The 14368-nt window shown below is 40.4% G+C and overlaps 1 protein-coding gene across 6 annotated transcripts in view; it reads right to left on the bottom strand.

Annotated features, from left to right (window-relative positions):
* Nucleotides 1-14368, bottom strand: part of DLC1 (DLC1 Rho GTPase activating protein) — a 522282-nt gene that overhangs the window by 176506 nt on the left and 331408 nt on the right. Inside the window, exon 1 of one of the 6 annotated variants that reach the window (NM_001102493.3) lies at nucleotides 4743-4937. The exons of 4 other annotated variants lie outside the window; for them this stretch is intronic. In NM_001102493.3, the coding sequence (NP_001095963.2) occupies nucleotides 4743-4881 (139 nt within the window). In that variant the 5' untranslated portion in view covers nucleotides 4882-4937. Of the gene's footprint in view, nucleotides 1-4742; nucleotides 4938-14368 lie in introns of those variants that run through there. One more of the 6 variants, XM_059882195.1, reaches the window with a different exon arrangement.

The raw sequence follows: 14368 nt of genomic DNA, 5'->3' as shown, positions 1-14368 counted from the left end.
TGGGATTTTCTAGGCAAGAGTACTGGAGTGGCTTGCCATTGCCTTCTCCGGGGATCTCACTGAGACTGGTCTAAATTTTATTAATTTCTTCATAGGCAATTCGGTTCCTCCTCTCTTTAATGTTTAGCCATGGAACTAGTGACATGTGTTCATAACAGTTTGCAGTATTTAGGTTTTTTCCCCTTATGTCATCTTTCCCTAAAAGAATAGACTGAATACTTTTAAAAATCAGTATGTCTTACACTGTAGAAATTGTTCTTATTTTGTGTGTGTGTGCTTAGTTGCTCAGTTGTGTCCGGCTCTTTGCAACCCCATGGACTGGGGACCCCATGGACTGAGCCTACCAGGCTCCTCTGTCCTTGGGATTCTGCAGGAAAGAATACTGGAGTGGGTTGCCATGCCCTCCTCCAGGGGATCTTTCCAACCCAGGAATCGAACTAGGGTCTCTTGCATTGCAGGTGGATTCTTTACCAACTGAGCTACCAGGGAAGCCCTGTTCTTATCTTATTACAGGTCAAATAAGAGCTAACATTCTATTGCTTTTTGGTTAATTTCTTCAGTCCACTTTCCAAATTGATGAAAGATACTTCACATATGTCCTCTGGATTTTGCCTTACTTTCAGTCTCTCTGTGTCTTCATCTTAATTTTTTTTTTAAATTTCCTTAGAGGGCGTCCTGTTGGTGCATCAGTTTAAACTTGTTAGCGGATCTTTGTGAAATATACATCAAAGGATTCCAGCCATCTCATGTACGATAGCCTAGCATCTCAGGCAATAAGAATTTTTGACTGAAAGTATCTGAAACCCATGGTAAGCATTAAGCAGATATTTTTAATTTAGGGTCTTTGGAGAGAATTCAAGGTGTCCATGAACTTGGAGGGGGAAAATAACATTTTTATTGTCACTAAATGTAATTGAGATGTAGCATTTTTTTGAATTATGAATGTTGACAAATTGACACCATTCCACACACAGTGGTACTAGTGTCCCTGTGACTTCATCACCAGTGGAAGTGAGACTCTTCCAAACCACATTACAGTTATCACAAAATATCATTTACACTCATCCTTCCTCGATAGTTATGGCAGATGTCACATCCACTCCAGATCACACACGACTGCAGTTCTGTCCACAGATGTTCATGCGACGCTGTTGGCCCCATTCAGCCACTAAACAGGAAAGCTGAAGATCTGCATGTTGCCACCTAGATACGGATGTTGTTGCCCAGGATTTCCTCTCTCTGATGGTTGGTGACAAGGAGACGAATTAAGGATGGCTGTTCAGTTTAATGCTATTAATTATGGCTGCAGTAACAAACTGCACACCCACATCTTTTAAAAACATCAAATTTGTATTTAATTCCCTATGTTGAATCCCATGGACAGAGAAACCTGGTGGGCTACAGCCCATAGGGTCTCAAAGAGTTGGACACGACTGAAGTGACGTAGCACCTGTTTTGAACACATTATCCTGTTATAGAATTCATTCATGTTATAGTGCCATATTATAAATTTTGGGTTTGAACACCTTGATCCCTATATTTCATTCTAATTGGTTTCTGCTATAATTCTATACATTTTATTTATATATTAAAAATATTATTCTGAGAAGTGAGTTCAGAGGTTTCACCAGAATGCTAAAGAGATCCACTGGCACAAAAATGTGAAGTCCTACATGAAAGGATTAAGGGGCAACAGGTTTTTCAGGAATGAAATGCTCCCCAGAGCCAAGATGTCACTGAGCCTAAGGGGAAGAGTGGCAAGGACACAGCACACACGTAAGACCGATGCAAATTTGTCCAGAGAAGGGCTGTCAGCCCCATCTGTCACTCACGGTTAACCTCAAAGTTCTAATTCCCCGAAAACACAATGCCGTCCTATGCTTTTAGGAAAGAAAAGAGACTGAGAATAATGGTTGCAGAGGGGACAGGAGTAAGAGAAGCCCTGTGGGCTGTGGTTGTGCAGAACCAGCAATTACATATAAAGGAGGATGCAATTAAGACAGTCTGTTCTGTCCTTCCTCACGACCTGTCGGTCTTTCACTAGCAGCCAGCAACAATTCTTTCGTTTATGTAAGCCTGTGGATCCTTAAAAATAACAGATGGAATTTGTTTTATACATAAGAGAGTTAAGGGGAGGAGAGGTAAATGATGGTTTGCGTATATAACACCATTTGGAGTAGAAGAACTAGGAGCTTCTAAGTTATGTAGTGCGTCTGTGCATGCATGCGCGTATGTGTGTGTGAGAGAGAAAAACAGAGACCTACATTGACTGAGAGAGAAGATACCTAACAAGGAAACTTTAAACTCTGTCCCATGGCCAAACACTCCAGTCAGGGGAAACCTCTGAAAGAAACTGAAATCTCAGATTAGTGTTTGAGAAACTTGGTGAAAGTCATCAAGGTAACGACCATCATGGAAATAACATTCCAGGTACTATTAACAGAAGTTATTTCCCTCCAGAGGCTTCCAAACACGTTTCACCTGTCACCTCATTAACTTCACAACATAAGAGAAGTGGGCGGTTTGGATTTTCTACTGCCCTCCATTCTGCAAGAGAGGGCAAAGTAGCGTGATGTAGAATAAAGACTGGATTTGATGTTTAGAGAAGTGGCTTTTTGTGGATAATTAACAGCTAATATTTAGCCTTTGGCCAGTGGGACGGGGGTGCAGAGGAGACATTTGAGGGAAAGCATAGAAGTGTCCTGAGGTCTGGATGTGCACCAAATAGGTCTCCACTTGACTGAGCTATGAGCCAAGCAGGAGAGAGGACACAGAAAGAGTCCAAGTCCCCAGCAATCACAGTCAGCTATGGTAGCCAAAGTCTGTTCTTGTTCAAGTATCATATCTGGCTATTCCACTGTGTAAATTACCAAAGAGGTTCATATTTGTCTTAGAGAACCCTTACAATATAAAGAATTTCTTCCTTCAGTAGACCTAAAGCTAAAGTCCCACTTGCTGTTAGAGCTGGGGAAATGTTTAATTTTTATCACATGTAAAAAGTAACTATTTTTCTCCACGAGGTCTTCATGAGGTGCTATATTTTGGACTCCATACAGACCATTAATATATAACAGACAAATGACAAAGCAGAGACAATAACTTTCTAGGGATAATATCCTCATTCTAAGAGACCAACAGCTGTCAAAAGCTCTTCATTTATGAAAATACAAGAGGAGGTCCGGGAAGCAAGACTGTATGAATCAACCTCTAGTTTCAAATTAGAGCACCAAGCTACAACAAAATATTTTTGTGTTATTTTTAATAAGGCATGATTTGTGAAATCTTTCCACTTGGGACAAAGGATTTGTCAAGAAAAGCAACAGTGAAGGAACTGTTTTTTTAAAGAGCCAATCAATAGAGTCATGAATTTTACACTCCCATATCTTATGTCTTAAACTTCTTTTGGCCAACTGGAAATTATCATTACATAAATCTACTTTAAAAAAATCTTACTATAAAGTTGGATTTCTTCAAGGTATCATATTTTACTCTAAAGCCGCAATAAAATTATTAAATTTAAAATGGTTTACTCTTTCTTCACTACCTTATGGTAGACTTGACATTGTTTACTCTTTTCCAGTCCTGAGCAGCATTATTTAGTTTAACAGAGAGAAAGATTTTCGTGGGCATTTGAGACAAATTTACAGCCTACAATGATAAGTAACTGCCAGGTTATCTTCTTAATCTGCTTTATCACAATCACAAACCTTAACTTTCACCTCTTCAAGTCATGTCAGGACAATTAGGTCAAAGTCAAAGGGCCTTTTATCAAGAACACATAGCACAGAAACCTGGATTGACACTTGGAGGCCACATCCAATATTTTTAACCATTGAGAACTTCATTTACTCTATGGAAAAACAATTGGATTAACCAAGAAGGTTAAGAAAACATAATCTTTGACCCATCCATGCAAACAGCAGAAGTATACAGACTTGGAGAGCAAACAAGAAGCAGCCATTAAACACTATTGGTGCGTCTTCCCTGGATGCAGAGAGGTTTTGTTTTTTATTGTGAGAAGCTATTTTTTACATCAATTTATGAATATTCTTAACACCACAATCAGGCAGAGGTTCCCTTTTCCTTAACATACCCTTTCAAACAGTCTGCCATTCTGTCTCTGTCACATGAACCCTAGAACGTTTGAACTGCACACTGTATTTATGTTTTATTATATTTCAAACGCCTGCCTCCAGCATATCTGACACCCTCTTGGAACTCAGAGCAGCCCCAGGCTGCCAGAGGAAATACCAGCAGGCTTTCACTGGGCTGCATAGATGACTGCCCTGCCACCCAGCTTCCCAGGCCCCTCTCTGCATAGGCCAGGCCACCTCACCAGACCAGCTCCACAGCCGACCCTCCCCGGCCCATCTGACCTCGGTGCTTTTGCCTGGTGGTGTTCATCACCACTGATTTCCTGACATTTGAAAGGTCCTTGCTTTTGTTTTCAAGGTTAAAAAAAAAAAAAACAAAAAACACAACCCATAAAACCTCTCATGAAACCTTATCTAGAAATAATCAGACCAGAAACCAGAGAGGCACTGGAGTTTCAAAAAAAAAAAAAAATCACTCCGGAAAAGCTAAACCTCAGAACAAGGGAGACTGAAATCCTTGCCATGACAGTGACGAACTTCACCCCGTTGATGAGCTCATGCATGATCCGAGTTAATAACTGTGCCTGTATATTTAATTGTTTTCCTTTTCAGACCTCTCGTCCTCGCCCGCCCCTCTTCGCCTCTCACCTGCCAGCCGCCTGTCTCGGGTGTTTTTCCAAATGACATCCAGGGCTCTGGCCGTGGAGTCTCGGATGTGATCACTGAAGGACCTCCGGAGAGGGGCTCTCAGGGGCCGCGCCATCACGTGGGCCTCGGAGTCCCCCATCCGCCGCGGCCGCAGCGGACTTCAGCGCACCCCCGGCGCGGCAACCCTCCCGCGGGGCGCGCTCCTGCGGCGGTCCCTCCCCGGCTGCGGGCGGTCGCCGTGCGAGGCGGCCGGGGTGCGTGCGCGCCGGGCCCGGGGGCGAGCGAGCCGCGCGCGAGCCCCGCGCCCTCAAGGGCCTGGCATTGCGGCTGGGCTCGCGCGGCGGCCCGGGGAGCGCCGACTGCAGGCGGCCGCCTGGCCCCGCGCCAGGTCCGCGCGGCTGCCACATCTGGAAAGGCTTACAAGTGAGCCAGCGACACCCGCGCGCAGCTCTCGGGCTGCCTTCGTGGCTGTCTAGATGATTTTGGCTTCCTGTGTGATCCAGTAACCTGACTTGGCAGAGCTCGGCTGTTGGTCTAGGCAATAACGTGTCCCCCTGCCCTGGCAGGCCGGGTACCCTTGCGTGTTTTGAAGGAAAGGCCGGGCAGGAGGCAGAAAAGGGACGGAGGGAGAGGAGGGGTGGGCAGGTGGGGCTGTCTTCCATCTTCATGGCTAATTCTCACTCACATTTGTGTTTTATTAACTCATGTGTGTTTCTTCATTAGGCTGTTTATGAGACAGAAAGTCCAGCCTTTAGTTGTGGTTGTGGGAAGGAGCTAGGGCTGTAGCGAACATTCTTCAGATCAATCTAGATTCCCTCTAGGAAACAGACACCTGCGTTTTAAAGCGAAATATTAATCAGCTCCTCGTATTTCCCCTCTAACTATGCTTCTACTTACAGCCAGTGGTTTCATCAGATAATTCTAGGTTTTACCCTTAAATAAGGATCAGATGTCCCCTGGTTTTGTGAATCTTTTGGCTCCCACTAAGCAAACTTCATCATTGTAATTGCACATCAAAAACTCTGCCCAAAAGAACTTAAAAAATAAATAGTGCCAAGCAGCATGAAATCAAAATATGAGCCAACTGCTTCTTTTACAAGATATGTTTTTGAGTTTCTAAAATGCCAAGTAAATCTATTTCTCTGCCAATGAGTTTGGCTAATTTTCGGCCTTTCAGTGCGTTAATAATCCTGTCTTTTTTTCACTGTTCCCTAAATCCAATCTTAAAACTTTCAGCCTTTGGCATGGAGGCTTAATACTGGCATCAGATAGTATCTAAGAGCTAATTTATAACTTTTCAAAATTACAAGATGCTGTAAAAGCACTTAGTAAATCGCAAGGCATGATGCAAATGCTAATTATTATTGTAATTATTTTTGTACATGAAATCATTTTCAACCCGTGCTGATCCTGAATCTCCAAATTTCTGTAGTGTGCATCCTCTTTCCCATCACCTTTGACAACTGAATTATACAAAGGGTGAGAATTAAATTAGTGTAGTTATGCTCACGAGTTACAACTAATACTAGTACTACTGCTTATCAGTAACTCATGTGTCCTAAATTTACTGTTTCCAGAGTGCTCATGCCCTTGAGTCCCTTCAAACTGAGAATGTGCTCCTTGGTAGATACCACTTTGCTTTATCACTGGGCTGAGCATAGATGAGGAGTCAGTACCAACTGCTGAGGCATGTAGACTTCTGTGCCTGTGGGGGACAATCCTAAGGGAATATTCTCCATAAAAATCTCAAAAAATTGGACTGCCTAATGTCTGGTTCCCTTTTAAAGCAAAGTACCAAAAGTCTCTGTGTGTGTGTGTCCTTCAAAGAAACCTGGGCACTTTGAACCCAGTTTACTCGTTTACTGGTCAGATGGAACAGAACAGGTCTACGTGGACACTTTTTGCAGAGGAGCAGCATGAAGCAACCATAGCATAAGCAGGGAACCACACCCTGTGCTAGGCATGGGGAAGCGGAAGATAAATGGGACCCTGGCTGTGTCTTGGAGGAGGGAAAAAATCACACTGACTCACAAATGATTTCAAAATAGTGTGATTAGTTCTATGATTGAAGCATGTGCCAAGAACCACCGAGAAGGAAAAGGTAGCCTGCACTCCTCACTCCTGTTAGGCACGGACTTCACCTAAATTTCTAGAACTATGACAGAGTCAGGGACGTACAGTCATTTCTAGCACAGATATCAACAACTGATAGTCTGAGTCATGCAAAGAGACCGACTACAAAGGCACAAAGCTCTTCTCTACCCAAACACAGAAAGGAAGGGGAGCAAAAGAGAGCACATAGTATTTACTGAGTACCTATGATGTATCACAGGCTCTCTTAGCACTGGCTATAGACCCACCTATATAGACCACTGCTGTTACACAGACTACTATCAGTGTTACTTTGTCCTCTTTATTGATGAGGAAGCTGAAGCACAGAGAGAAATGTTTTGAGAAAGGTCAGATAGTAACTGGCAGATCCAGGATTCACACCCAGTGCTGTCTGCGTCCAAAACTCATTAGCCTCCCAATCAATTTTAATGGTCAGAAACAAATAATAGTGATGATACGGATTCATTAAAACTATCTAGGCTCAGTTGATGCTAAGTTATGGATCAAAACTCCATAATCTTATTTAACTAAAACTACCACTGGACCCACTGTATGGAGGAAGAAGCCAGAGTTTTAGATGTTTGAGGTGATGCCACCTACGGAACATCAGGGTCAATCAGTCAAGAGAACCAAGAGCTAGTCAACACATATTGTCAAATGATGGAGCACTCTGCTCATTTCTCCAAAGTGTTCCCAAATGACTCTCCTGCTTTGCAGCACTCTTTCCAGGACAATACTCCCAGTTTTGATACATTGCTTCTTAGAAAAAGTACTTCTTATGCTAAGTACAAGTTCCATTAGGTAGAATGACCTAAACTATCTGAAAGATTTTTATGTTTTTTTAAAAGGAAAATTACCAACATAAAGATTGCTTTTTTCTTTTCTGGCCATGCTGCATGGCATACGATATCATAGTTTCCTCCTCAGGAATGGAACCTGTGCTCTCTACAGTGAAGTGAGGATTCCTAACCACTGGACCGCCAGGGAATTCCCATAATGTAACTTTTACTGAGAGATTACTAGAGAGGAGACACAGCTAAATGTTTTCAAGCAAGATGGGCTTTAATTTCTGATTTTACCATAGCCCAAAGTAGGGCTGGCAACTTGGCCCCTCATTTCTAAAAACTCATTAAATCCAAATTTCATTGTAAGGTCATTTCAAATCCTTATGGAGAAACTTGGCCACATACCATGGGTATGGTGCAAACACATTCTAATACACAACCAATTTAAAATTATATTTTTATTTCTGTTTCCTATCTGCACTTACTGGCCATCAGAAGTGTTCCACAACAAAAAAGTGCCTTTCAGAATTTATTGTTTATAGAATAACTCCTCAAGTTATATTTCTACAAATTTGAGATAATCCAAGTCTCCTGTAATTGTGAGAGGTGAATACAGTATGTGATAATTAGTGTTGGTTTCAGCTTAGCAGATGGGAGGAGTGGGAATACGAGAAGTCACTTGATGTTTTTCAAGATCCTGCTGGGAATTGTAAGAGCAGTGAAAATAGCAACATCATGCCCTGATTGCTTTCCAGCTCGTGCTTTTTATGATAAAGGACCAGTTTCAGCCATTGGTGGAGCTGCCCTCTGACCTGAGGAAGCTTTGCAAACTCGTCTATATCCCTGGAGAGCAGGGATTCTGGTTAGTATACCAAGCTAGAGATTCTGGCTTATGTATGTCTCTGGTATTTTCCATCTAAGCAAATCATCCCACTCTGGCAATGTATTACAGATTTTATCTAATTTATAAATGTCATCTTCTTATTGCAAATTAATCTTTTAATTTCATAGTGTTTCTAGGTCTGTGTGCTTTGATCTAACAGCAGGGATACCTTCTTGTCCGAGCCAGTGTAACATAAATCTGCTTTGGTCTTATGGTTACTCTCACTTGCTGATGCAACTTACTTAAGCCTTTTAGGACTACTCAAAGTTGGCTCAGAAGGAAAAGAATCTTCCTGCCAATGCACGAGACATGGGTTCGATTCCTGAGTTGGGAAGATCCCCTGGAGAAGGGAATGACTACCCACTCCAGTATTCTCCCCTGGAGAATTCCATGGAGAGAAGAGCCTGGCGAGCTATAGTCCATGGGGTCAAAAAGAGCTGAACACAACTGAATGACTAACACTTTCAAAGTTCTGGTAGATTCTTTCAAAATAATGTCAATGATGGGAAATGGAATGTTTATTAAGAGTCACTGCCATGCATGGACCTAGGTCTTTGGTATAGGAAGGACATTATTAAAACTGCATTTGGTTAAGCCCTGTGAGTGAGACAGTGCCTGCAATAGGACAGCAGGTTTAGTGAATGACAATGTCTGCCCTGGCAAAATAAGTCTGTCTCCAGGGCTGCAACTTCACAAAGGAGTTCTCTTCCATTAGGGAGGTATCCAAAAGCCCATGTCAAGGAGAATTCATAGTCTGAAGCTTCTGTAACTCTGAAGAACGTGTAAATGCTTTCTGTTTACTCCAGTGAATAACATCTAGCGTGTAGATTACATGCTGCCAATGACTGCTTCGTTTTGAATTTTGTTTATTTAATATGATCATCTTTACTACATTTACTACGTTTGTATATTTACTACTACATTTGGTGCAAATGGCAATTTTATTTCTTAATTTGCCTCTACGTTTGGCACACTAAGGAGCTTCCCTAGTGGCTCAGAGGGTAAAGAATCTGCCTGCAGTGCGGGAGACCCAAGTTCGATCCCTGGGTTGGGAAGATCCCCTGGAGAAGGGAATGGCAATCCACTTCAGGATTCTTGCCTGGAGAATTCCATGGACAGAGGAGCCTGGCAGGCTATACAGTCCATGGGGTGGCAAAGAGTTGGACACAATTGAGCTATTAACACTTTGGAATGCTAAGGGTTACACTGAATTTGGTTGAGCATCTCTTTTGTGATAAACTCTAATGTTCTCAAAGGGCTCAAGTCAAGGTCGTTTACACTATTAGGTATCTATGTATGCTTGATGGACCAGTAGACCATAATGACAATATTCTTGGTGATCTCTCACCTGGCAGACAGGACTCTCCTCAGAAAGGGAAGAAAATCTTAGAATCTATATCTATGTATATAGTTCTTTAAATATTTCTACTTTTGTCAAATGTGCAAAGCATATAAGTATAGTGATTTATTACCTAATTTACAAATAAATGTATATATTGGGGTTCCATGCTAAGAAAGTTTTACTGATGGGAGTTAATGATCAAAGTTCAGAGACCTTCTCTGAAACTAATGATATATACCAAAATCACACTATATTTCAGAGTAAAAACTTGTTTGGGGCATAGTATTGAATAAATAGAAAAGAGGAAAGGGTGTAATAGAATAGGAAACGAATATAACAAGAGAGAAAAAGACTTCCTTTTCTTCTTGATTGATGCAACAGTTTTTTATTTCCTTTTCAACTATGGATATCTCATGCTTTCTGAAACAAAGTTCACCTGGGCTGAGAGAAGTCACGCCTGTAAAAACTGCTATGGAATGTTTGTGTTACCCCCAAATTCTGATGGTAAGGAGAAAGAGCTTTTAGAAGATGATGGGGTCATGAGAGTGAAGCCCTTATGAATGGGATTAGTGCCCTTAAAAAAGAGACCTCAAAGAGCTCCTCTGCCATTTCTGCCATGTGAGGGTTCAGCAAGAAGATAGTGTCTATGAACTGGGAATTCAGCCCTCAGACACTGAATCAGCCAGCACCTTGATCTCAGACTTGCTAGCTCCAGACTGTGAGAAATAAATTTCTGTTGTTTGTAAGCCACTCAGTCTATGGTATTATGTTAAAGCAGCCAAAACAGACTTAGACAGAAGCAGGCTTTATTTCAGTCCTGCTTCTTGATAGCTCTGTGACTTTGAGACAGCATTCTCACAACTGCTAAAGATGGGATTGACTAGATCGCTAATTCTGGCCCAGAGGGGAAGATGGAAATGGTGAATATCAGAATCATACAGGATGGGGCCTCTTCTATTCAAGTGAAACAAAAAAGGAAAATAATTCTACTGGGCTAGATGGCCTCATTCCCTTTCTGAAAAATACCTCAACAGAATCTTAACTATTAATAAATTAATGGACCATTTTTAATCCTTTCCTCAAGCTATTTTCAAGTGGCTTTGAATATATTTCTTTGGAATTGTTCATTTATCTTGTTTTACTCCTGTCTCAATTATTTCTTTCTCATTTTCTGTAGTTGACTTATTTTCTATACTGACATTTTTGGCAAAGAGATAATAAAAAATGATAGAGAATGAAAAGAGAAACTAATGGTGCTCCCAGAATTTTTTAATATAATAATTTCAAATTTTATGATTTCAGAAAGTTAAAATATTTTAAATTTCTATAGAAAAACATACATGGATACCTCACCAATACTAATGCTAAAGAAAATAATGCATATATAATTTATATTTTCCTATAAATATAAACTTTCTTTCTTTCTTATAAAATAATAGGCTATCTAATGGTAAAATAAATTATGGATACAGTAAAAACTTTAGAAGGAAGTGATCTCCTTTTTCTTAGTCTTCACTTTCTTTTAATTTTAAATTCTTCCTTTTATTCTTTTAGTTTCCTATCTTTTATTCTTCACAATGTAAAATTCCAGTATTTTATTAATTAAAGGAGTTTAACATTATGACCGGAGAAGGCAATGGCAACCCACTCCAGTACTCTTGCCTGGAAAATCCCATGGACGGAGGAGCCTGGTGGGCTTCAGTCCATGCGGTCGCTAAGAGTCGGCAGGACTGAGCGACTTCACTTTCACTTTTCACTTTCATGCACTGGAGAAGGAAATGGCAACCCACTCCAGTGTTCTTGCCTGGAGAATCCCAGGGACGGGGGAGCCTGGTGGGCTGCCGTCTGTGGGATCGCACAGAGTCGGACAGACTGAAGCGACTTAGCAGCAGCAGCAGCAGCAGCAGCAGCAGCATATGACACAGAATTATGGTCATGTAATTTCTCTGCTTATTCAGGTTTAAAGTTTATTATGACTACTATGGATTGCTTTTAAATTATATTTATTTCAATTCATACCAGCTATTTTATGGATAATCTTATTGAGATCTGGATCAAAAAGAAATAACCTCTCACCAATTCTGAATTATAAGGCTTCCTTCTGAAAAGCAAATAATATATTAAAACTGTTTATTTTACCTTTATGTATGTCCACTGCCACAAGTCTCAGTAAGGAATGCCAGGTATGATTATCCTTTGGATTATAACAATTAACAATAACTTCAAATAACATGCTACACTAATAATAAACCAAAAGTAATTCTGGATGATAGCTGAATGGTATACTCAAGCATATACACTCAGGAATAATTTCAAAGTCAGACCAAATAGGAATCCAAATATTTGTCTATGTTAATGTAACCTATTGATTACACCCTTCCAATAAATGTTTTATATTGTGATAAGACCTGAAACAGTGCCAATACTAAAAGGCTGGGATGTTTTTGTGAAAAAACTCTTTTACAGGTTGACTTAGCTTTTGTCCATGAAGGGATCCTGCTCTTTCTCTTCTCACTCTCTCTCTCTCTCATACACACACATACACACACACACACACGAATACAAAACAGTGTTTTCCAGAAAATGTAAAATAGGTAATGCAGGACTGTAATCTCTAAAAGGTCAAAAAAACAAATAGATGAGCTATACCATTGCCCCAAATAGATGAGGTGTACTATTGCCTGGGAGAAGTTTCTGGGTCACGGAGTAGAAATAGGAAAGCCACACACAACCTGACAGTCTTGAGGGGAAAGGGATCAGAGTTTGTGGGGACTGAAGCAGGACAGAGGAGTGGCATAGTGAGCTTAGGGGGTCTGCAGAGGGGTCTCCCCAAACGCTTGACTGAATGCTAATTGGCACAGGTGTAAGAAGGAACTCTCCAAAGCCAGGGAAAGAGGTATTGGAGGTCAGGAGGCAGATAACTTCCTGGAGCTCACAAAGTGAAAGTAAAAGTCGCTGAGTCGCGTCTGACTCTCTGCACCTGTACAGCCCATAGAATTCTCCAGGCCAGAATACTGGAGTGGGGAGTGTTTCCTTTCTCCAAGCGATCTTCTCAACCCAGGGATCAAACCCACGTCTCCCACACTGCAGGCAAATTCTTTACCAGCTGAGCCACAAGAGAAGCCCCTTTCACTTTCACTGAAGCCTAGGATTACTTCTGTTCCCACCAGTTGGCATGAGGAGTCCTCAGGTAATCTGGGGCACTGGATGAAATCCCCAAAAGAGTTATGTGTCAGTAGGGGGACTAAATTAGTGTCAGAAAGAAGAAGAAGAAAGAAGAAGAAAGGAAATAATAAAGATAAGACAGAAATCATGGAAATTGAAAATGGACAAATGATAGAGAAGATCAAATCTATTTCTTTGAAAATAATCAATAAAATTGATTAACATCTATTTGGGTTAACTAGAAATAAAAATTAAGTTTAATGAGGTCACAAGATTCAAGGTCAACATAAAATAATCAGTTGTATTTCCCTATACTAGCAATTAATAATTGTAATTAAAATAAATGCCACTTATGATTAAAAGATACAAACTACTTAGAGACAGATTTAACAAATATGTAGACAAAAACATATACATTAAATGCTATAAGAAACTGCTAAGAGAAACTAATGACCGAAATAAATAGAGACATATACCATGTTCATGGATTTGAAAACTCAAAATTGTTAGGGTTTTCCCCATAATAATCTCCCCTTAATGATGCACAGATTCAACATGGAAACAATGAAAATTCCATAAGGTTTTTTAGAAAAAACTTGACAAGTTGATTCTAAAATGTATTTGAAAATACAAACAACCAAATGAACCTAAAAGACTTTTAAAAAGAAGAGCAATTTTTAGATGATTTACACTACCTGATTTGAAGATTTACTATAAATCTTCAGTAATCAATTCAAGGAAGGATGATACTGATATAAGGATAGATGTACAGGCCAATGGAACAAAATAAAAATTCCCAAAATAGGTCCATACTTTACTACACGTTCAGTTGATTTTTGATAAAGATGCCAAGGTAAGCCAATGGGGTAGGATAATTATTTTCAAATGTTGCTGGGATAATTGGGTAACCATTTGGGAAAAATGAATCTCCACACTGACCTCACACTTTAAGCATTAAGTCTAAATGGACCATGAACCAGAAACCTAAATGTAAAACTCTTAAGACTCACAGGAGAAATTTTGTGACTTTAAGTTAAGTAAAGCTTTCCTAGGCCTTGATAAACATGAATCATAAAAAAAGGAAAGAGAGAGAGAACAAAACAGAACAAAAACCTCTGTTCTTTTAAAAGGACTGTGAAGAAGAGGAAAAGACAAACTACTGGCTGGGAAGAAATATTTGTAAAGCATACATCATCAACAACTTGTATTTGGAATGTATGAAGACTCTTATGATTCAGTAACACAAAGGCAAATAACCAGGCTTTAACAGTGGGGCAAAGAATCTTCATAAAAGAAGATGTATGAATGACCAGTAAGTACAGTAAAAGATGATTGGCCT

Source organism: Bos taurus, chromosome 27 (assembly GCF_002263795.3).
Source record: "Bos taurus isolate L1 Dominette 01449 registration number 42190680 breed Hereford chromosome 27, ARS-UCD2.0, whole genome shotgun sequence".
Lineage (NCBI taxonomy): Eukaryota > Metazoa > Chordata > Mammalia > Artiodactyla > Bovidae > Bos > Bos taurus.
Note: the sequence above shows the minus strand (reverse complement) of the source record. Positions and strands in the feature narration are given on the sequence as shown.